The 22,118-nt window shown below is 39.7% G+C and overlaps 1 protein-coding gene across 1 annotated transcript in view; it reads left to right on the top strand.

Moving 5' to 3' along the window:
- Positions 1–14,817: 14,817 nt before the first annotated feature.
- SYNGR3 (synaptogyrin 3) overlaps positions 14,818–22,118 on the top strand; it is a 430,098-nt gene continuing 422,797 nt past the window's right edge. The window contains exon 1 of the mRNA XM_044089199.1: positions 14,818–14,985. Within this exon, the coding sequence (XP_043945134.1) occupies positions 14,884–14,985 (102 nt within the window). The 5' untranslated portion in view covers positions 14,818–14,883. The remainder of the gene's footprint in view (positions 14,986–22,118) is intronic.

Genomic DNA, 22,118 nt, shown 5'->3' with positions numbered 1-22,118 from the left:
CTAGACTCTAGGCAGAAAAGTTAATTTGACGAGTAATGATGGCGGAAGTTACAATAGCCTAATGGCAAATCTCCTGAGTTGGACAAAATTCCATCTGAATGCTGAAATTGGCTTTGTGGCTCTGTCCCGCTCTCGTGAGACAGCAGAAAAAATGCTGACCTTCTCATCAGTGAGGGACACACCCACAAAGACGTGACAGAACCACAGAGTGGGATGTACACGCACAGTCTTGCATCTTCCTACATGATTTCCTCCACACACACACTCTCACATCTCCCTACATCATTTCCTACACACACACGCATAAAAACTAAAAAGGAATAAAAAATATTTTTTTTTTTTTTTTTTTTAAAGAATGCTTTTTATTGAGTCACTCTAAAAAGTAAAAATAATGAAGAGTGAAAACTTTTCAAAAGATACACAGACAAGCTGATTTCAGAAAAACATTTCAGGTTGGTTTTGCTGATTGTGATAATGACATACCAAATGTAGTGGGAGGAATCAGCAAAACCAACCTTGAATTTTTAAACATCAGCTTGTGTGTGTATCTTTTGCAATGCTTTCACTTTTCTTCATTTTTTTTACTTTTTAGAGCGACTCCATAAAAAGCATTATTTTAATTTTTTTTTTATTTATATTTTATTGCTTACTGCTAAAGTTGTACCTCTTGAATAAATTCCTGATGTTTTCTAGTAGAACTCCTGTCAGCTCTCCTGTATACTTAGATGTTCAGCATTAGATCACTGTTATAGTAGTCTAAGCTATATGGGACATCCTGCCAAGGACTGGACCAGCTGTCCACCTTTCAAAGCTTTACGGCATCTTCCACATGCCCTTGCCACTGTACAGCTCAAGGAGAGTGATATAAAGTCAGTGGTTACAGCACAAAGACTTCAGAACTTTCTTGCTATCGAAGTGTGTTCTTCCATGAGGGCTTCAACTGATCAGTGCTTCTTTATGGCTGGGCAGATAAGTACCTTATTGTGGTATGCCTTCCACTTCATAATGTGTTGTGGAGAAGTGTTCTTTTTTTTCCAAAAGTTATGCTGGAGACTAGAACAGGTCTTTTGAGTGGTTGTCACTAAAGATTTTACCTCACAGTCTTACATTTTGGGTCATGGTTCCCTGAGGAGAATGTCTTCTAAACTGTTCTTTTTCTCAAAAAAAAAAAAAAAATGTTTTTGTCTGTCAAATCTTTTGGCTATGGACTCAGACGTGTGGTTTTGGGGGTTAAATTGTTTAAGCTCAGAACTTAATTTTCCAATGAGGTTATTTTACCAACTCTCATAAGCTCCACACTGCTTGTCAGGCACTTTTTTTGATAGACAGATGGTCCTGGTTCTCTGTGGGGATTCCATTCTAATTTGTCATTCTTTTGTGAGGAAAAAGTTTTGCCTTTCCTTCAAAAGTGCTGTTAGGAGCTAAGGGTAGTATGTTCGGTGGCTGTCACTAAAATGTTTGACCTGAAAACTTTACCTTTCTTTTAGGAGGTAAGACCTACATTTCAAGGTTTCACTAGCCACTTCTCAGACACCTTTTGCAGTAAGGGCATGGACTTTAGTCTTGGTAACTCAACTGTTTCTTCCCTGAGCTGCAAAATAAGAAAAGTTATCCAGGAGGCTTCAGTCTTGACCCTGGCTTCCCCTTAGCCACTGATAGGTGACTCACCTGTAGCCCTCTAATGTTCCTTGAACTGTTCATCACTTTCTTTCAGTCCCGCTAGTGTTGCTCCACAGGAAGCCACTAAGAACAGAGAGGCAGGCATGTCCTCTGTAGCTGCTCAGGTGCCCTCTTCAGGTAAAGGAGAGAGACTGTTGCTGGCATCAGGGAAGGGTCCAGAAGATGCTCATTCACTAAGCCTCTCTGAGAAGCTTCATTCTCGGGTAAGGGATTGTCATTCAAGCCACTTTTTTCTGGGGGGTCTCCCAGAAAAATAAAGCAAAAAATTAAGACATTTATCTTCACTTAAAGCAGATAAGAAGGATTGGCTGGGCTCTGTTAGAGGCTTATTTAAATGCTGAGCCTTCTCTTCATTTAAAAAAGGAAAATATTTTCCTCTCTCTCAGATTGATTCCTAATCTGAGGAACAGGAAGTAAACTTATACTGTGTTTCTCAACATCCTACTCTACAGAATGGGGAATCTGAGAAATTTCTCTTTTGAGAAGTTATCTTTTCTGTAGGAATAAATGAAAATACCTGAATCCCAACAAAGATAATAGGATTTGTTACGCAAAGATTTTATTTAACCTGCAGCTGGTCCTCCTATGTTGCCAGCAATATGCCTGATAGTCAACCACCTGCTCCCAGAAAGTCTAATGAAGTACACCCAATGCCCCATTCCTACAATTTTATTTTCAGGTTGGAACATACAGTCATTTGTCAAAATCAGCTTCTGCCAAACTACTTATGGCAGATAATCCTAGCCTCCTAGCCCTTCTGACAAGCTGGGAAAAACCTTTTATAGGTCAGGAAAGAATGTTTATATTTCTTCCACCTTAGCCTTCAAAATAGTGAATTATCAACCTCAAATATGGATGTTTCTGTTGGCTTTCTTTACCAGTATGAGAAAGTTAATTGCTGACCAACCTTCATACATTAAGGCATCACTGAATGAGGAGATTTGCTGGCCTACATTCTCAGAATTTACCAGGGTATGTCAAAGCTGAGATTCTGAATGTTTCCCCTTGGGTAAAAAGATGCTATTTGGTCATTCCTATTCTGAGATCCTTAAAAAGTTTGATGCAAGAGTAAAGTTAATTCAGGGGTTTACCCAGATTTTTCAAACCTCCTTGATGAAATATAATGGAAACTTTTATTCCAGTCCATGTTCCTTTTTCAGGAAATAGAATAAGTATTTCCACCAAGGTACATAAAAACAAAATTTGAAAAAACAATGTCAGGGTGGTTCAAAGAAGAAAAGAGGGTCTTCCCAAAATTAAAATTAAGGACAATCTAAGAAAACTGACTATGTTGCTGCTTCAGATGTTACCCTCTTCCCACACAGGTATTCTGTAAACCTTTCTCAAACTCAGAGTCTTCACTTTCCTCTGTGGTACCAGGTAACCTAGGCATGTGGGTTCTGAGAATCATTAAAAAAAAGCTACAACTGTAAGCATGATTCCCTTCCTCCTCCTCAAGGGAATCCTTTTCATCCATCCAGTCCAACCTTTCTGTTCCCTCCTATCCTAGATCAGCTGCTCTCTCAGTGGGGTAAAAGTAACTATTCCTTCAAATGAAAGAGTGAAAGGATTTTATTAAAAGAATCTGGATGGATGGATGGAAAGAAAGAAAGAAACCTGGCAACCTATCATAGGCCTTTCTTTTCTAAACTTTCAGATGTTGTTGTTTGTCTTTCGACTTTTCCCGGTTAGGGGTCACCACAGCGGAACTCCGGTCCGCTAATGATTGGCAGTTGTTTTTATGGTGTCGAGTTGCCAGCCCGACGCCCAACCTTCAACGAAGGCACGCCCATTCAACGCATGTCTTTTGAACGCCCACTCGACCACGGGGAGGACATGCAGACTCCACACAGAAGGCACACCCAACCCAAGCCAAGAATCAAACGGGAGAACCTCTTGCTCTGAGGCAACAACGCTACCGCTGCAAACTTTCAGATAAACATCTGAAAGTTCAAGGTGCTATCTACCTTCTCCATTACCTCTTATTCCAACTCTGTTTTCTAGTAACTCAATACCTCTCATTCCAACTTAGTTTTCTAGTAACTCTGGATTTAAAAAAATGCTTATCACCCTATTCCAATTCTCAAAGATTTTAGGTGCTTTTCTCCTTTTTCTAGGTCTGGTTTACATTTTCAGTTTTCTGCTTTGCCCTTTATCAACAGCTCTAAGACTGTACACAAAGTGTCTGGCTCCTATCATACCCCATTGCAAGTTACAGGGTGTTCACATTTTCCCATATTTTGATGACTGCCTTATTTATTTTTTGCATATTCTTTCACAAACTGAAATACATGGATAAAAAAATGTCTTCAGTCTCAGTTTCCAGGTGAACATAGAGAAATCTCTTATTTTGTCTCACAGAGTAATGTTTCTGGGATGTTTACTGGATACATCCCTCGTGATGGATTTTATTTTTCAAGACAAAGTGGAATGCTACAAAGAGCAAGATGTTCATCGTGTTTCACTACTGCAGTCATTACACTTGGGTTATCCTGCCATCAGGCGGTCCTGCAATCGGCCAGAGTTCCAAAGTCTTGGTCCGGCGTTGGTTGCTGTCGCCTCCTCCCTGACGTCAGTGCGTCAGGAGTATATAAGAAGCAGCCGATGCCATTTTCCTCAGTCTTTCTTGCCGCGCGGTGCCCGAAGCAAAAGCAGTTAGCAAGTGCCAGTTGGCAGACTCCTGAGATATCAGTTTCGAATTTCAGAACCGAAGTCTTCAATAAAGCTAAGTACTCCATTGGGGAAACGTTTTCTTGCCTCAGACCGATGTCAGTAAAAGTTAATAATTGTATTTCTTGTGGGAAGCAAATACCTCATAAGGATTTTCATTCTTGCCTCACAGTTAAACGTTGCCCGTTCGATTCTCAGTTAGAGCGTCTTCTGTGTGGCGACATGTGTGAACGGGCATTCCTTCATTGAAGGTTGTGCATTAGGCCCGGCAAGCCAGCATGTAAAACTCTACTGCCAATCATTAGCGGACCGGAGTTCTGCTGTGGCAATCCCTAACCGGGAAAAGCTGAAAGACACAAACAAACTGTATTCCATGCCTAGACCCAGATCACAATGTCACTAGTTGCCGGTTTTGTGCTAGATTTAACAAACGCACTATTAAACGTCGGTTTGATTTGGCTCGCCATTACTTTGGCCGAAGGTTTAATTATACCATGCCGTCAGAACAACCGATGACCAGAATTCACAAAAAACACAAAGATAAGGATAAGGACAGGCATCAGAGGCCCAAAACTGACAACGAAGCCTCTTCTAGGCCAGTCGTCAGTTCGCTGGTTCTCAGTGAGGCGCTTTCGCAGCCCCTGACACCCGCTACCTCAGAGCCACAGGCCGCGACCGACTCCCATGTGGAGTTGCCTAGGCCTCTGGATACTCAAGGTGTTGGGCCTATGGAGACTAATCCTTCAGATGGGTCTGGAACCGCTGAGCAGGCATCGGCTTCTGAGGGTGTTTTCAGACCTTCACAACTTACCATTGCATCTACAACCAAGTTTAAAACTACATTAAAGACAAAGAAGCAAGTACAGTATTCACCTGGACAGGCCTCCATGCCTAAAAAGCAGATGCTCAAAATGGCCGAAGACTTAATTACTCTGATTAGGGGTTCCCATCCCTCTCCTGATAAAAAGCCTAGGCAGGATACAGACTATGATTCCTCTGACCAGGTTTCTATATATTCTGATTCCTCTTCAGACCAGGGATACTCTTTACCCCCCTCTGAGGACTCTGATGCTGAAGAATCAATTCCTTCAGCCTCTCCTCCTGAGGATTACTCTTTTGGGGAAACTTTACATACCATGAGGGAGCATTTCCATTGGGAGGGCCAGGATTACTCAGAATCCAAGAAAAGGCTCAAGAGGCTTTCTTTTATTGCCTCAGCACAGGCCCCTTGCTATTCCACCAGTGTTGGATATTGTGGACGATGTGTTCTCTGAATCCAGTTTAAATCCAGATTCTTTACCCCGTGCTCCAGTCAAGCCAGACAGGTACTACAGAGTCCCTGACTCTCACAAATTTCTTTATAAAAACCCTGCTGCTGACCCAGAAACTATTTCCCAGGGACTCAAAGAGGTAAAGGCCTCCACAGCTAAAAATTCAGTTCCCTCGGACAGGGATTCTAGAGCATTAGACAGATGGGGAAAGAAAGTTTACACCTCTGCAACTTTAGCAGTAAGGGCTTTAAACTGCCAGTTTCACATGCTTAAATATCAACAATATTTACTGTCTCAGTCAAAACAGAAAATGAGTACAAGTGCAGAACAACCTGATTTTAAGGAAATGCGGGATTTATTGCATGCAGCTGAACAAGTGGGAAAGCATACTTTGCAATGTGGTTTTGATTCATTAGAAGCTTCTTGTAGAGCAGCAGTTACAGGATCTGTGATTCGAAGACATGCTTGGTTAAAGGGACAAACCTTACCAGATCATGTTAAGGCAAAATTATTGGATGCTCCTTTACAGCAAGATATTTTATTTGGTGTTAAGGCAGAAGAGATATTAAAGAAAATGGAGCATAAGGCAAAATCTATGCAAACAGTGAAGGATTTCTTACAGGTACAGCCACCAAGATTTAGCAGGAATTGGCCTACGAAAAATTGGTCCATTCCAGTGCCCGACAGGCCACAAAGAGGCAGATACAGATGCCCAAGAGGCAGATCTCAGTCCCAAGGCTCTTACAAACCACGACAGTGGGGTGCTTTAACCACAAAAGGAGGTGAGGACAAGTCACAACCTTACAGGAAACAGTCCCAATGACTTCCCCCTTCCAATGCCAAACTCTTCCCTTTTGGCAGCTCCCTTAGGGGGGAAACTAGCACTTTTTTCACAAAACTGGCAAGCAATCATCCAAGACAAATGGGTGCTGAATATTGTGTCTCAATGTTACAGGTCCCACTTTACCAAGGCTAAAAGGTATGCCAGACTTGCCACACAATCAATGGGCAGAGGCACAAAAACAAATTACAGCCCTCATGGACATGAGAGCTATTCAAAAAGTACCACAGCAGGAACAAGGACAAAGATTTTACTCAAGACTCTTCCTGGTCCCCAGAAAGGACAAAGCCTGGAGACCCATACTAGACCTTTCCACTCTAAATACTTACCTGGATGTTCCGAAATTCAAAATGTTGACACTACAGCAGTTCCTTCCAATATTGGGCAAGAAATCTTAGCTTGTTATTTTGGACCTCAAAGAGGCATACCTGCATGTCCCTATCAGATAAAATTGCAGAAGATACCTCAGATTCATAGCTGGTTCAATGCACTACCAATTCTCTGCACTGCCTTTTGGCTTATCTACTGTGCCCAGGGTCTTCACAAAGTGCCTGGCACCAGTAATTGCATTTTGCAGACAAAAAGGAATTCAAATATATCCATACCTGGACGACTGCCTGATTCAAGCGGAGAGCAAGGACATTCTTCTAAAGCATCTGGCGTTTGTAAAAAAGTTAAGTTGCCTAGGGTACACAGTAAACGAAAAGAAGTCAAAACTAGTGCCCTCACAACAGATAATATTCCTGGGTGCCAGCTTAAATACAACGGCCCAGATGGCTTATCTCACGCCAGACAAACAAGGACAACTGACTCAGTATTTTCAAATAATGGCAACAAAGTCCCATCTCCCTGCAAGAAAAATTCTGCAGGCCTTGGGATTCATGGCATCCTGCATTCTACTAATTCCATATGCCAGACTGCATATGAGGAAATTACAATGGTACCTAAAAAGTGTTTGGACTCAACACTCTCACAGCTTGGAAACAGTAATACCATTAATTCCCTGCCTACAACAGGAGTTTTGATGGTGGGCACAGGCATGTCACCTCAACAAGGGTCAGACTTTCACTCTTCCCACAGCCAAGCAGACTTTAACAACAGATGCTTCGGATTATGCCTGGGGAGCACACATGGCAGGAAAATGTATTCAGGGCAAATGGACCACAGACCAAATGCATCTTCACATCAATCAAAAAGAGATGTTGGCTGTACAAAATGCCCTAACAGCTTTCAAGGACCTTCTGCATCCAGGACAATTACTATTAAAGACAGACAACACCACCGTAATGTGGTACATAAACAAGCAAGGGGGCACTCATTCTTACCCCCTATGCAGACAAGCCATGACCTTGTGGAGCACAGCTATAACTTATCAAGTTCATCTGCAAGCACAATTCCTGCCAGGAAAGAAAAATACTCTGACTACTTAAGTAGAAACATCATGGACCCTCACAAGTGGAAATTAAATCCACAAGTTTTCAGCATGATAATACAAAAATGGGGATGCCCGGACATAGATCTCTTTGTCTCACCACTGAATTGCCAACTACAAAAATTCTGCACAAGGACTTATCACACACAAGCATGGAAAGTGGATGCTCTTTCGTTCCGCTGGAAAAGCCTAAACATTTATGCCTTCCCACCTCTGCCTCTCCTTTCAAAGGTACTTCTAAAAGCCAGACAAGACAAACCACAGATGACTCTGATTGCTCCAGACTGGCCACGCCAGCATTGGTACCCAATCTTAAAGAACTTAGCTCAAGGCCCACCTTGGATTTTGCCTCAAATTCCACACCTTGTGACTCAGCAAAACAATCAGATCCTGCACAGTCATCTCAAAACCTTATCCCTGGCTGTATGGCAGATTCATTAGCCAAACAGACAACACCTCTATCTAAAGCTGTTATGGATGTCATTTTGGAGGCCAGGAGGCCTAGCACCAGGAAATCTTAATCAGAAAAGTGGAAGAGATTCTGTGCCTGTAACCAGGCTTAAAGCTTTGACCCTCTTGTCCCTAACATTCCTCAGATACTACAATACTTAACTGAGATGCTGGACAAAGGACTATCCTTCTCATCCATTAAGATTCACGCTCCTGCCATCTCGGCTCATTACAACACAGATCCTCCTATTTTCTCTCATCCATTGCTAAAGCAGTACCTCAGAGGGGTTAAAAACATAAGACCGCCCCGGAGAGCACCAACTCCTACTTGGGACCTCAGTTTTGTCTTGGAAAAACTCACTTTACCTCCTTTTGAGCCAGCCAATTCAGCAGAATTAAAATATATATCACAGAAAACAGCTCTGCTACTGGCAATAACCTCAGCACGAAGAGTCTCAGAACTACAGGCACTAATGGCAGTGGAGCCTTTCATCATTTTCCACCAAGACAGGGTTTTTCTAAGAACAAACCCTTCATTTATGCCTAAGGTGGTATCCAGTGTGGCTCTTACCCAAACTATTCACTTGCCAACATTTTATCCAAATCCCCAGAATAAAGGGAAGAGAATTCTACATTCCTTGGACATACACAGGCAATTACGCTTCTATTTGGACAAAACAAAAGCTTTCAGAAAAACTGAACAATCGTTTGTATCTTATGCTGCAAGATCATAGGGAAAGGCTATTTCAAAGCAGACCATTTCAAAGTGGATAGGACACTGTATCAGGTTCTGCTACACACAACATGGGAAACCTGTACCATCTAACATTAGACCACATTCCACCAGGGCAACTGCAACCTCTACTGCCTATCTTAGAGGAGTACCTACCAAAGACATTTTGGAAGCTGCAACTTGGAGTTCAGTGCACACCTTTACCAAGCATTATCATTTGCCTCGTTACTCTAGATCCAGAGCTGGCTTTGCCACTGCAGTGCTGCAGGGCCTCATAGCTACACCAAATCCTCTATAGAACCAGCCACCCTGACTCAGCTTTGGGATTCTACCCAAGTATAATGACTGCAGCAATGAAACACGATGAACATAGTACAGTTTTGTACCTACCATAAATGTAGATGTTCGAGTGTCTTCACTGCTGCAGTCCTAGTTACCCATCCGCCATCCCCTCTTTCTTAGCTGGGTCTTATCTATAACTTTCTACACTATACTACCTATGTGGTTACTGAAGGTTTTGTTTTTACTGTACTGTATGTTTTGTAAGCAATATGTATTGCCTATCTTTTTGGGGGCACCTGACATCTGGGGCAAGAAAAACTGAAGAAAATGGCATCCGCTGCTTCTTATATACCCCTGACACACTGACGTCAGGGAGGAGGTGACAGCAACCGACGCCGGACCAAGACTTTGGAACTCTGGCCAACTGCGGGACCACCTGACGGCAGGATAACCCAAGTGTAATGACTGCAGCAGTGAAGACACTCGAACATCTACATTTATGGTAGGTACAAAACTGTACTTTTCTGATATTTTAAGCCAGATTCTGGCATCTGCCAATGGGATAGCTCAGTATTATTGGTTTCATGGCCTGTACAGTTCTCATTGGGTGAATCAGTTGTCTCTTAAAGCAGATCCTTTTTCCCTTCCAACCTGCACTCTGTAACCACAGATGCATCGGACTTTTCTTGAGGAGCTGTGCCCAAGTGGATGAAAGTTCAGGGCCTGTAGAATAATCAAGACAAATTAAAGAGAATAAATGATGACCGTAATTATTCTTATTAGCAACAAACATTTAAACAATACGAACAAATATCTTACTAAAAAAAAAAATTCCTAAATGGCATTTGAGAACATGAAACTGGAATTATTTTTATATAGTTTTATACAGGGATGCTGTCTGGCACATATTTTTTACTGCATTATATTTAAATTTGCTAACTAGTTGAGCCAACCATTTATAAGTTCACCTTGTAGAAGAGGTATAGAAAATAGCCTGGTTAAATTATGAATTCATTCATAGTGAAATACATGATTAAGGTTCAGAACAAAACCTGGTTAAGTGACTATAGGGTCCTAGAGCTAGCAAATGTTTTTTGAGAACTTAAGCTTCCTCCTTTCCCCTAAAGATGTAAAATAATGTCTTTTGGCTTTTCCCGGTCAGGGGTCACCACTGCTAATGATTGGCAGTGGATTTTTACAGTGCCAAGTTGCCAGCCCAATGCCCAACCTTCAAAGAATGCACACCCATTCATGCACGTACTTTCCTGCATGTCTTTGATGTCACTCAACTGCGGAGAAAACATGTAGATTCCAGACACAAGGCGCTCCAGCCAGGAATCGAACGGGAGAACCTCTTGCTGTGAGGCGACAACACTAACTGCTGCACCACCGTGGTCTTTGTTGCCTGGATATTACAAACTATATATGCATATTGCTTTTTGCCATTTTTCATGTCCTTGTACCCATAATGTGGTTAAAGTTGGTCTGCAAGGATTATTTGTATTTACATATTCACTTTGGTAATCTGGTTGGTCCCGCTGGGCCAGACCTGTTTGAGAACCTCAGCATAAAAGAGAAGTCTAAGCTTACAAAATACAAAAACATCAGTACTTAATTTTCCACTACCAAATATGTAAAACAATGCAGGGTGGCTAGGAATGCTGGCCTTTGTTAGAAATGCAAATGTGCAGCCTAAAGTAGATGTATTAGAGTTTTAAATAAACTACAGATAAAATGGATATAAAAGTAGTGTGGCAGTTTTGCTATGAAATTAATATATTCATGACATAAACAGAAAGAGAACAGTTACAGAGAAGCAGATGTAAGTATACATTAGGACACTACAGCACAGAGGATATAAAGCCATAATTAATGCCTTAAATTACTCACCAGTTATTGGAGCATATGTCTTTTAAGAAGGTGAGGAGTCCATCTATTTTTTCCAACAGTAGGGTGACTAGTGCATCTGAGCTGGAAAAGCTGAATGTTCTGTGTTTAGTGGGAAAGACTGACTGAAGAATGTATTCCCAGCTCTTAGGTAGTTATGAGAAGTTCAGAAAAAACATGTGCAATGGAAGATCTCACCTGACGTGGACAAATGCATTTCAGGCATACCTCTCAACATCTTAGTGCAAGAAATCTGAACAAAGCTTAAAATGATTGGGGGGGGGAACAAATGCTCCAAAATAGGCACAGATTTTAAGTATTGCTCTTAGAAACGTGCCAGAATGTGCTAGCATGCATGTTCCTTGAAGATATGGCGTCTGAAATTCAAATAAATGTACGTTATTATTCAACCCTATGTGACTTGTCAGGAAAAACACACATTTTATGAGGAACAGACTTAAAAAAAATAAGAGGCAAAAATCCGGACGTTGTGCGTAAATCTGATTAGCTGAAAATATTTCAGCCAGGTTTGGTCATGAAAATACTGCACCTAGACTAGTTTATATGCCAAGAGTTATTTGGGGTTAAAGAAATAAAGTAACCTAGCCTAGTCATCTGGACTGAGACTGAAATTGGTCCAGTGCTCTACCCTAGTTAACAAACTGTATAAATAAATAAATAAATGCGCAGGATAGTGCAATGATTGGGGCTGTAAAGGCAACCCAACAGCAAATATAGCAGCCATGTTTTATTTTGATGTTAGCGTTTGTCCACGACAACTTTGGAATGATCAACGAGCATAAACATTCAATCAATAGACGGGTAACGTATGATGGCATTCAGTTTTATTTTTGCGTCATGGGTAAAAATAGCCACTAAACATATCTCCCAACTGTCCAGATTTTCGGCTCATATTTTTGTTCTGTTCCTCATAAAATTTGTCAGTTTTCTGGCAAATCACTGAGACGATCTGAGAATTGAAGCCACTAAGTAATGACAAGCATATGAGTTTCAGACTTCATATCCTTCAGAAAGTGTAAGTTAAAACAAACCCTGTTTACTCTAGCAACTCTCTAAGTTTATAAGAGCAATATTTAAAGTCTGTGTCTATTTGGGGGGCTTTGTCCCCCCATTTTGGTAGGCTTTCTGTCCAGATTTCTTGCACTAAGGTTGAGGAGTAAGCTGCTAAACCTGTAAACTGGAGCAGGGCCAGCGCTGCATGGGCACACTGCTAAGAACAAGGAATGGTCAGATTGACCTGAACGCTTAAATTATTAATTCATTCATATCAGTCAAACACATACGTATGGCTAAGCACAGCTGTCCAGATTTCCGACACATATTTTAAGTCTCTTCCTCACAACATTTCTGGTTTTCTGGCAAATCACTGAGAATTGAAGTGACTAAAACACATGAGCTTCAGAATCCTGAGACCGAGCATCCTTCAGAAAATGCATGCTAACACAAATCTCACTATTCTAACACATTCTCAAGTTTATAAAATCAATATTTAAAATATGCCCCTATTTGGGGGCTTTTGTCCCACTATTATTTTAGAGTTTGTCCAGATTTTTTGCACTAAGTTTAAGCCTGCCTTATAATGTTATATTGTGATCCTAAGCAACCAAAAATGTATTCCCTTACGCTTACATGACTGTTCTTTTGTTGCAGTAGATATACACGTAAAATTACAAGTCTGAATTAATATTAGAAATCTGTAAAGTACACCCCACACCCACCCACCACAGCCTCAACACACACACACACACACACTGAACATGAAAAAAAGTTGTAGTTTTTGAACTGCCCGTCAAAATATGTGAGCAAAGCATGTCTTTCCACAATGTCTTGAAATTGAAGCAACGTAATTTTCAGGTAAAAAAAATCCCTTGCAAATGAATAATGAATATTACGAATTCATTGGGCAACAGTTGTCAAAACCTATTTCCTTATAATTTTCAGGGAATGTTTCGTGCAGCCAGCGTTTGTACTCGATATTAGATTTACCCAAAATAGTGATAAAACACGTCCGTGTAGCGATCTTCCTAACATTGAAAGATTGTCACTGTTACTTAAACCCTGGGGGGTGACTTAAAATGGCATATGCTTTGACTAGATTTTCTCAGTTTCAGAAAGGCTTGACTTTCGGCATTAGTATTTTAAAAGTTACTGTTCTAGCACCGAAAAGATCTGCAACAGGAGTGTTGCATATAAAAAAAATCAGGTTGGTAAAAATGTAAGCCAGATAAGTGGTGTGTATTTAGTGGAGCTGAAAGTAATTTTTGTACTCCTTAACCGCCCCAACTGTAATTAAAAAAACACGTAAATAGGCTTGACAGATAAGTGGAGCAAGTTTAAAATCAGAGCGCCATGCATTGTAGGCAGGCAATCTTTCTCTGGGGCTCACAGCAAGCTCCAAGATGAAATGGGAGCTCTCTGGCTTCAAACCCATTCTGGCATGTGGGAATGGTGGCTGTAGCAGTGCCACGAGTAACGTGAAAAGTGTGTGCGTTGGGGTGGACAAGGCAAGGGGGTAACAGCATAAACCCTGGAATATTCTTATTGTAACAATTGTTAGTCTATGTACTTCGCAGATAACGATTCTAGTCTGCTGATGTAATATGTTATTCATCTGTAACTATGTGTGTAATTAATTGCTACGTTAATCAAATTGTTAATCGCTATGTAAATCAAATGTAACTACTGTCTGTATATTTTAGCTGTGGAGCTTTTCTCCCCGGGCCTCCGCTGAAAATGGACCTACGTCCAGTCGGACACTCCCGGCCAACAAATGTAAATAAATAAATAAATATAGTAAAATAATCCTGCTGCAAGGCTCAGGTTTCATCATACAAGGTCTTTGTCATCTCTGAAGGAAAGCAGCTCTCTTGGACGTGTTTGCGCACAAACGGACATTGGCAGATGGTCTCAGGCGTAAAATATCGGTATGAAGTACATGACAACAGTCTCCACGTCTCTGCCACACAATCAGTCGGTATTTCATAATGGAAAAAAGGCAGATGTTGCAGTTGCATACTTAAGAAGACCACTAATTTCATATAAAAACAAACATGCTGAAATGTTGCATATTGTGTACCTCGGACACTGAAACTGCTATCAGTTCCTTGGGTGTTTCATCTTTTAGAAAAATGCACGGCTAGTTATCCATATTTTCCTATTAAAAAGTCAGGGATTCCAAAAATAGACATAATGTTACACAAAACTGCTATAACGAAAATATATTTCATTATACGGACACACAGTTAACATGGCCTGTGTTTGTTATAATTTTAGGTCAGAAATACTAAGATTAGTGCATGTCATTTAAGAACGGTTCTCTGTTGTACTAAAACCAGGAAATCTGGCTACAACCGTGGCTACAAGCTGCCTGTTGGGCTGATTTGTTTACCTTCAAGTGAGCAAGCAGTCTGCTTTTCTAATCCCTGCTGTCCTTGATGTAGGAAGCAGGGGGCTGAAAAGAATATTAATGATGGGAGGAGAAGAGAGGAGACATCGCGAACAACCTTTCCCGATGCGCGCCCCATCCCCGGACCCGTGGATGCGCGTCCCCGAGACACGACACCTGAGTAGCTGGAGACGGTCAGGCAGCGCGCTCAATAGAAGGCGGAATTCGGGAATGATGGAAGGCACATCCTTTGGAGCTGGCAGAGCTGGAGGGGCATTCGAGCCCATCCCTTTCCTCAGAAAGCCTCAGACTATCCTCCGGATAATATGCTGGGTGAGGACAACCAATGCAATGTTCATACATAAGTAGAAATATGAAAAATATAAACGGTGTATGAAAATGAATCAGTCATTTAGTGAGCTGTGAATGAGAGATGCTGAGCCGGTCTGTGGGCGTAAAGACGAAGAGACCCCCGTAAGAAGATGATGGCCAGGCGAGGTTAAGGTCCTTCGCACAATGAGGTGCAGAATATAATTCAGACAGGCAGGCATTATACTGTGTGTGGAAGACCTCCATTCTTGCACCCACGTCTATTGGTAATGCAGGGTTCGTGCCTCGCTTACACTTCTGATTGCAATGTGAAAGGAACGGGGATGGGCCGGATTTGTTTGTTATATTAATTTTATGGCTAGGGCAATATCACCCTTTGTATCTCCTTCCTTTATATTTATTGCCACATCTTCTGTACCAGATCCAAGAAGAACCACGCGTAGTTTAGACTTAGCAGTCCTTTTTTCAAAATGAGAATCCTTTCTTATCGTGATTATTTTCGATACCACAGTTCTATTTTTCTCAGCTGATGAATGATGGTGCATTGCTAATTACATTATTATTTGTCTTTATAACGCATAATTGTTTTTTTTGGGGGGGCGACGCTGGGGAGGGGGTCAGAGGAGTAATGTTCTAAGGTGAAGACTAAAGTGCCGCGTGAGCCCTGGGTCCAGTCGCCTGCTAAAAATTCAATTTATACATAATTGTAAGACCTGAATCCACATTTGTGGAAATGAATATGGATACTTTTCACATTTATCTGCTATGAATTTCAGGTAGCTCTGTAGATTTTACACTGAAATGTGCCCTTGCACTGCTAAGGTTTTAGTGGTGCTCCTGCTAGCAGGTATGTCGGACCCAGAAACCATTACATCATTGTACAAACTTGACACACAGACATTCCTTAACATAAATTTATTGGAAGGGCACAATCTGTAGACCCATGTTATTCTCTTTAAGATAAGACACTGTACATTTATACAAATTTGCTTCTTTTTCAACAGTGATAACCTGAATTTTAATCTCTAGAGGTTATAGACTTGACTGGGGTAGTGGCCCTCCCCATTTAGCAAGGTGTCTTACTACATGCTTTGTCCTTTGATACCCGCTGATCAAGCTTAATAACACAGTAAATAAAAAAGAAACACCTCCCACATATGCAGCTGCAAACTATAGACAAACATTTTTCTATTGACTTGGGTGTTTTGAGATATTTTCTTCCTAATTCTGATCCCCTGTTTAATTACAGTAAGATGGTCTCTGGGTTTGTAATTGCATGACCACTGAATGCTACTTTTTCTCTGATAATCAGATTTGTATGTTGTCTTGTTTTTGGTTATGCTACTGACCTTTTGCAGGACCATCTAGCATGCAAAACAAGGCAATTCCCTAAAGGGAACTCATTAGTACTGTTTGCATGAACTGGAACTGTCTACAATAAAGGGTTCTAACATAAATGAACTTAAGCCATAATACTAATGTGAATGAACTCACTTTAAAAATGAACACACTGGCCTGGCCAAGGCTTCTATTACTATCACCATATACTATACAAGAACAGACTTTTTGCTAACATCAGTTATCTTTAACAAACACAGCAAAATTCAATCAGTCTGCTAAGCTAGTTGTCATAATCGAATAATAGCCTTCTGGAGTATGTAATCTGTGGCCAGATTAAAACAAAATAGGTAAATAGAATCTAAATTATGTGAAATGTGTCACATTTTTAGCTGCTTGCTCATATCAGTCTATAACCCTCAGATGAGGTTACAGTACTGTATTTATATAAAAATGTGGTTTAAAATAGCTGTTCATTACAAGAACTAAAATGACATGAATCATGTAATGCTAAAACATTATACCTGAAATGGAAAACAATAGTCTTTGCATTTTGCTATTCAGAAAATAAGTGAAATCTCACATGTACATTGTGTGGACACATACACTATAGCATATTTATTTATGTATTTATTTATTTGCTATTTTAGCAGGTAGTGAAATAAAAAAAATACTTAAGAAAATAATTTCAAAAATTAAGACACCAAAGGCTATGGAATAACACAAAATTAGTAATGCTCTTTTTCATCTGTCTCAGTGAAATCATAATCTGTTTTGAGCACTATATTTGTCCCAATAATGAGGACACTCCTGTACATCTGCTTTCTTTTTTTCCTGCAGGATCAGCAGGTAGCCAGGCCTGTATCAAACTTTTGCTTACTGCCTGTGGCAATGCTATTACTCAGAGTAGTAATCAGTTGAATATAACGGTGTTAGCAGGGCATGGCTTTCATGTTTTGTTTGACAGTCCCTGCTCTGAAGAGTAAATAGTACCTAGCATGATCATGTGAAAGTACTGAAGACTCAGAGACTTAGAATCTCATATCCAAAGTTTACTTTTTTCCTAATTCATTTTTTTGTTTTGCTTTGTTTTACTGTTTGCATGGTTACAGTAAGAATATAATTTAGGAAATGTTTAGCAGTGCTGTGTGTTCGGTACTTTTTCTTTTGTCTGACTAAATGAAAATGTGCAAGTCAGTAACACGTACCCAGATAAGGATATAAAGGCAGGAACATTTGAGTATGTATGTTCAGAGGAATCTTATTTTATAAGCAGTTCCCCTGCACTTATTATGTGGTTGATAGTTTTAACACAGTGATAATATTCTGCTATTCTTGGTACCCACTAGTTTAGAGTTATAGGGAGCTAGAGCTTACCAAAGTAAGAGTAAAATAAGAACCAGTCCTAGACAGCAGGCCAACACATTGTAGGATTCGTATACACACACACACACGCACACACACACACACATATATATATATATATATATATATATATATATATATATATATATACCACTAATGGCAATTTACATAATTGCCTGTTCACCTACCCACGCCTTTAGACTGTAGGAAGAAATTAGAACACCCTAGTAGTCCCATGGAAGGCATACAAACTCCATGCAGAAAACACCCTACATGGGAACCAAGCCAGAGGATCAAATATTGTGAGACTGCTCTGCTAACCATTTCACAGTCATGTCACTCTGCAATTAATAATTTGTGCACATAGGGGTTGCAGCTTTATGCTTAGAGCTCCAAGTGTTCTTGTTATTTTTGTGACATTAGGTATACATTTATTATGTACATTAGTAGAATCTCTGTATGTTGAAGAACTGGATCTAATTATTGTGCTCAGTCTGGGCTGAGTGTAACATGTTCTAGGTAGACTACATTGAGTATTTCTGTTGAACTGATTGTACTGAAACTATCATTTTAATGATGTCTGTTATTAAGCTGTTTATGAAAACATTTTAAATAATTTAGGATCACATTGTTACACCTAAATTGCTTGTCTGGCATCCCACTGCTAAAAATGTTTTATAAAGTAGTCTTCTCTACAGACAGACAGTTCATTTTTTTTAATTAAAAATCACTTTCATTTGTGAGCTCATTTCTAAAACTGAATAAATGTTGGAAGTGGAACTGTATATATCAGAAGATCAAATATTGTGTAATCTTTGTAATACTGTGAGGTGCAAATGTAGCCTTCCAGCTATTTTAGTTACACTTTAAACTCATTAATTTAGTCAGAAATGTGTCAAGAAAGCAAAGATACCCGTGTTAGAATGTTTTTTTCTGTGTGCCAACAGTCAAAATAGTCCAGGATATCAAAAGTGGTGAAACCTGCATCTTGCTTAGTTTTCAGTTTGGTAAAAACATCGGCTTACTTTTCAGCTGTTTTCAAATGATGCACTTGCTATTTATGAATTTTTGACTGTCTTTCCCTTGTGCATTGCTTACTAAACTGCTGCTGTAGCTCAATTTACCTTTCCCTTCTCTGTGATGCTGATTAGATAAATCTTTAGTTCACTGTATGTAATTTACACTGTTGTATGTTTTAAATAAGCTCTGCAACACAGTTTTACTGCCATATGGTATATTTCATAATGTTTCCTTAACTCTGGAAGTAGGTTATTCAGCATTTTATGACCAAAATTTAATTGTTTTCTTAAGTCTATAAGTCCGTTTCCACAAGACCATTTCTGTTGTAATTCTGATGACTGATTATGTTAGTCTGGTGGAGCCCTGCTTAGAATACTATAATATGTTCTAGGTCCTCCAAGGGAAACAAAACAAAAATATTCTCACCAGAGTCAATGCAAAAGCTGCAAGGTTTGTTTCAGATGAAGCAGATGTGAACAAACACATACATGGACACACACACAATTTCATTGAGCACGACTCAAAGAAAACATTTTACTCTTGTCTTTACTACATCAGGGCAATTGTCTATTTCCTTTTATGTTCTGGTGACCTCAAAGCTGATTATATTAGACAGGAGGTGTGGAGACCCACCCCCTGACATGGGGGGTGTTGAGGTAGAAACATGTCACATAAACCATTGCCTAATTCTTTTCTTTTCATTTAGTCAAGTTCCATTTTCAGTAGCTGTGTTAATTGAAATGGCACTCAACTTTTGTATTGTCAGCCATTTGACAATAATCTTGGAGTTTTAAAAAATCTAGTGGTAAACAAATGCTTGCCAGGCATGGCCTTTAGCACATAAATATAAAAAGACTGACAGCAGACAAGGACTATGAGACTATTTTTTTTATCTGTGGCACAGTTGGTTACACATTTGTTTCAAATTCACTGTACAGCTGTGCTCATACTCAAAATACTGATATCAATACAAGCAGAAGCAGATAATGATGATAGGGAGGCTACTATGTCTGATCAAAACTCATGTGTTCAAAATATAACTGCACCATTACAATTGTATACAACTGCCCCTCAGACACACAGATCTCCTAAACACATCTTATTGCAACTTAGGCCATCTTATTTCAGTTGGACCAGCAAAGATTCAAACAACTTATTATTTTTTATTTTTTGTTTGTTTTTAATTTATTTTTTTACAGATGTGCAAACCCCCTGCAACTGCTGCATCTTGGGGAAAAAGTAAATATGAAAAATGTCTAATTGTCTCTCTGAGATACTGCTGTTTTGAAGTCCTTGAAAACTACTACACCATTTGAACCCACATACATAGCTACAATATGTAGCACATAAATAAGAACGTAGAAACAATGCATCAAGTAATTGTTTCTCAAGCAAGTAAGACAGAAACAAAGGAATAGCAAGCAGCTGATAGTAAGCCTTCTAGGGAAAGCCATTCTTCAACTGTACTCTTCTGTTACATTGAGATCACAGCTAGCAACTCTGTTTCTGATGCTGTGCTAAGAATGTCCATCTGGAAATTAAAAAAAAAACATACTTTTAAACATTAGGAAGTGCCTTTCCAGTATAATTGCCAGCATTCTGTTTATTTCAAAACCATTTCCTTTAGTTTTCATGCTGTGTATTGGTGTCCATGCCTGTAGTACCTACCACCACTCACCTACACTTCACATTCAGTTAAAATTATGGGTGTAAAATGTATTTGTACATATTGTTTAAATACAGTTGTATAAGTTCATCTCACATTCTCAGCATGCTGTTTCTATATGTAATATAATACTGTATTCCTTAGCTGATTCTTAGTAGTGCTTCGTTTTTCTTGCTGCTAAGAACTTTCTTGGGTATTTAAAGATATTTGAGTATGTGGATCCAGAGATCAAGGAATAAAGCAAAGAAGAGCAAACTCAAATTAAACTGTAAAAAGGGATGCTGTGAGAGTATGGCTTTGCCTGGTAACAGCTTAGTGACAAAAATCTGTCTGGGAGTTATGCATGGGATTCCTGTTAGTCAGGTTTAAAACAGCATGCATACTGCAGAGAAAAGACCATACAAGTACAACACTACTTCATTCAGTGGTGATAAGTGGAATTGGCTCAAATGTTTAGCCATGAACAAGCATACATGCTGCGTCTGTTCCGGTTACTTTTTAGAAACTGCATCATTTGCACCAGAAAATGCAAGTTTGAACCTTAAATGGATCCGGGTCCTTCTGGTTCAAATGAATTTAACCAGTATATTTTTTGATGGGTACAGAGACTTCTGGTTTTAGATTCAGAATTATGTTAGGTCATCTAACAAATGGTTATGCAGCCATAGATTTTTGCATTGTAATTAGCTACAGACAGGTCATGGCTGGATACAAAAGTACAAGGGTGAAGTCAGACACACACCTGTACAATCAGAGCCAGATCATGGTCAAATCGGCCCCTAAGCAGAGTAATGGACTGGACTCCAGCCCTACCACCATCCCCTTACTTAGCTGTTTCACGTCATTTACCATAAAATACTGTTCAAATCTGTCAGTGCATATACTATTTCTTTTTTACTTCTACAATTACAGAGATTTAGATTTGATTTAAAACTATTTCAAATTTTATACTAAAAACACTGACAGCCATTTGCTTAAACAAAACAGTCTGGCACTGAAAACAGACAGTATGTGCAGCAGTAAACAACTCTTCCCTTGAAACTGACATTTATAGAAAATGCATCTGGCAATCCAATAAACTACAAGACATGTGCTGGGACTCATAGTCAAACAGCATACGGTGAAGCACTGATTACCATCTCTTTGAGGTATGCAGTAATTCAAAGGACGACTGTGCAATCTGTTAACAGCTAGGGACAGTCCACTCGATGTAAGTTTCCCTTTTCAAGGACAGCCTAGGAGTAATGTTTGGTGAAGTGACTTGATTAGAGTCACACACAAGAAAAATGAAGGCCGAGGGAATCAAACCCTGCACTACAAAAGCAGAACAGCTAATAGTCTTACTCACCAGACAGAATATTGTAGCCCAGCACAGTGCAGTGTATACCGGTGTGCCTGAAAAAAAAAAAAGCGAGGTTAATTAAAAATGTGTTCACCATTAAAATGTTAATGTTAAACTCATAGACTTCATGCAGTCCAATTTAGTCACAAACAAATAATTTACACACTGTCAAGTCAATAGAACAAGGAAACCAAAGTCTGTGCTTAAAGAACATGGCTCATATGATGATGTCCCTTTTTACTGCAGTCAGTTCCTTCTTTTATATTATAACTACTGTGGATTGCAAGAACCAAGTATTTATACACATACAGCAATCAATTGCAGCTACTCGCATTACTGTGAACCTCAAATGTCTGTTTGAGAACAAGTGAATGAATACATTCAGAAATAATGGGCAATAAATGT

Source organism: Protopterus annectens, chromosome 12.part0 (genome assembly GCF_019279795.1).
Source record: "Protopterus annectens isolate FY-2018-M chromosome 12.part0, PAN1.0, whole genome shotgun sequence".
Classification (NCBI taxonomy): Eukaryota; Metazoa; Chordata; order Ceratodontiformes; family Protopteridae; genus Protopterus; species Protopterus annectens.
Note: the sequence above shows the minus strand (reverse complement) of the source record. Positions and strands in the feature narration are given on the sequence as shown.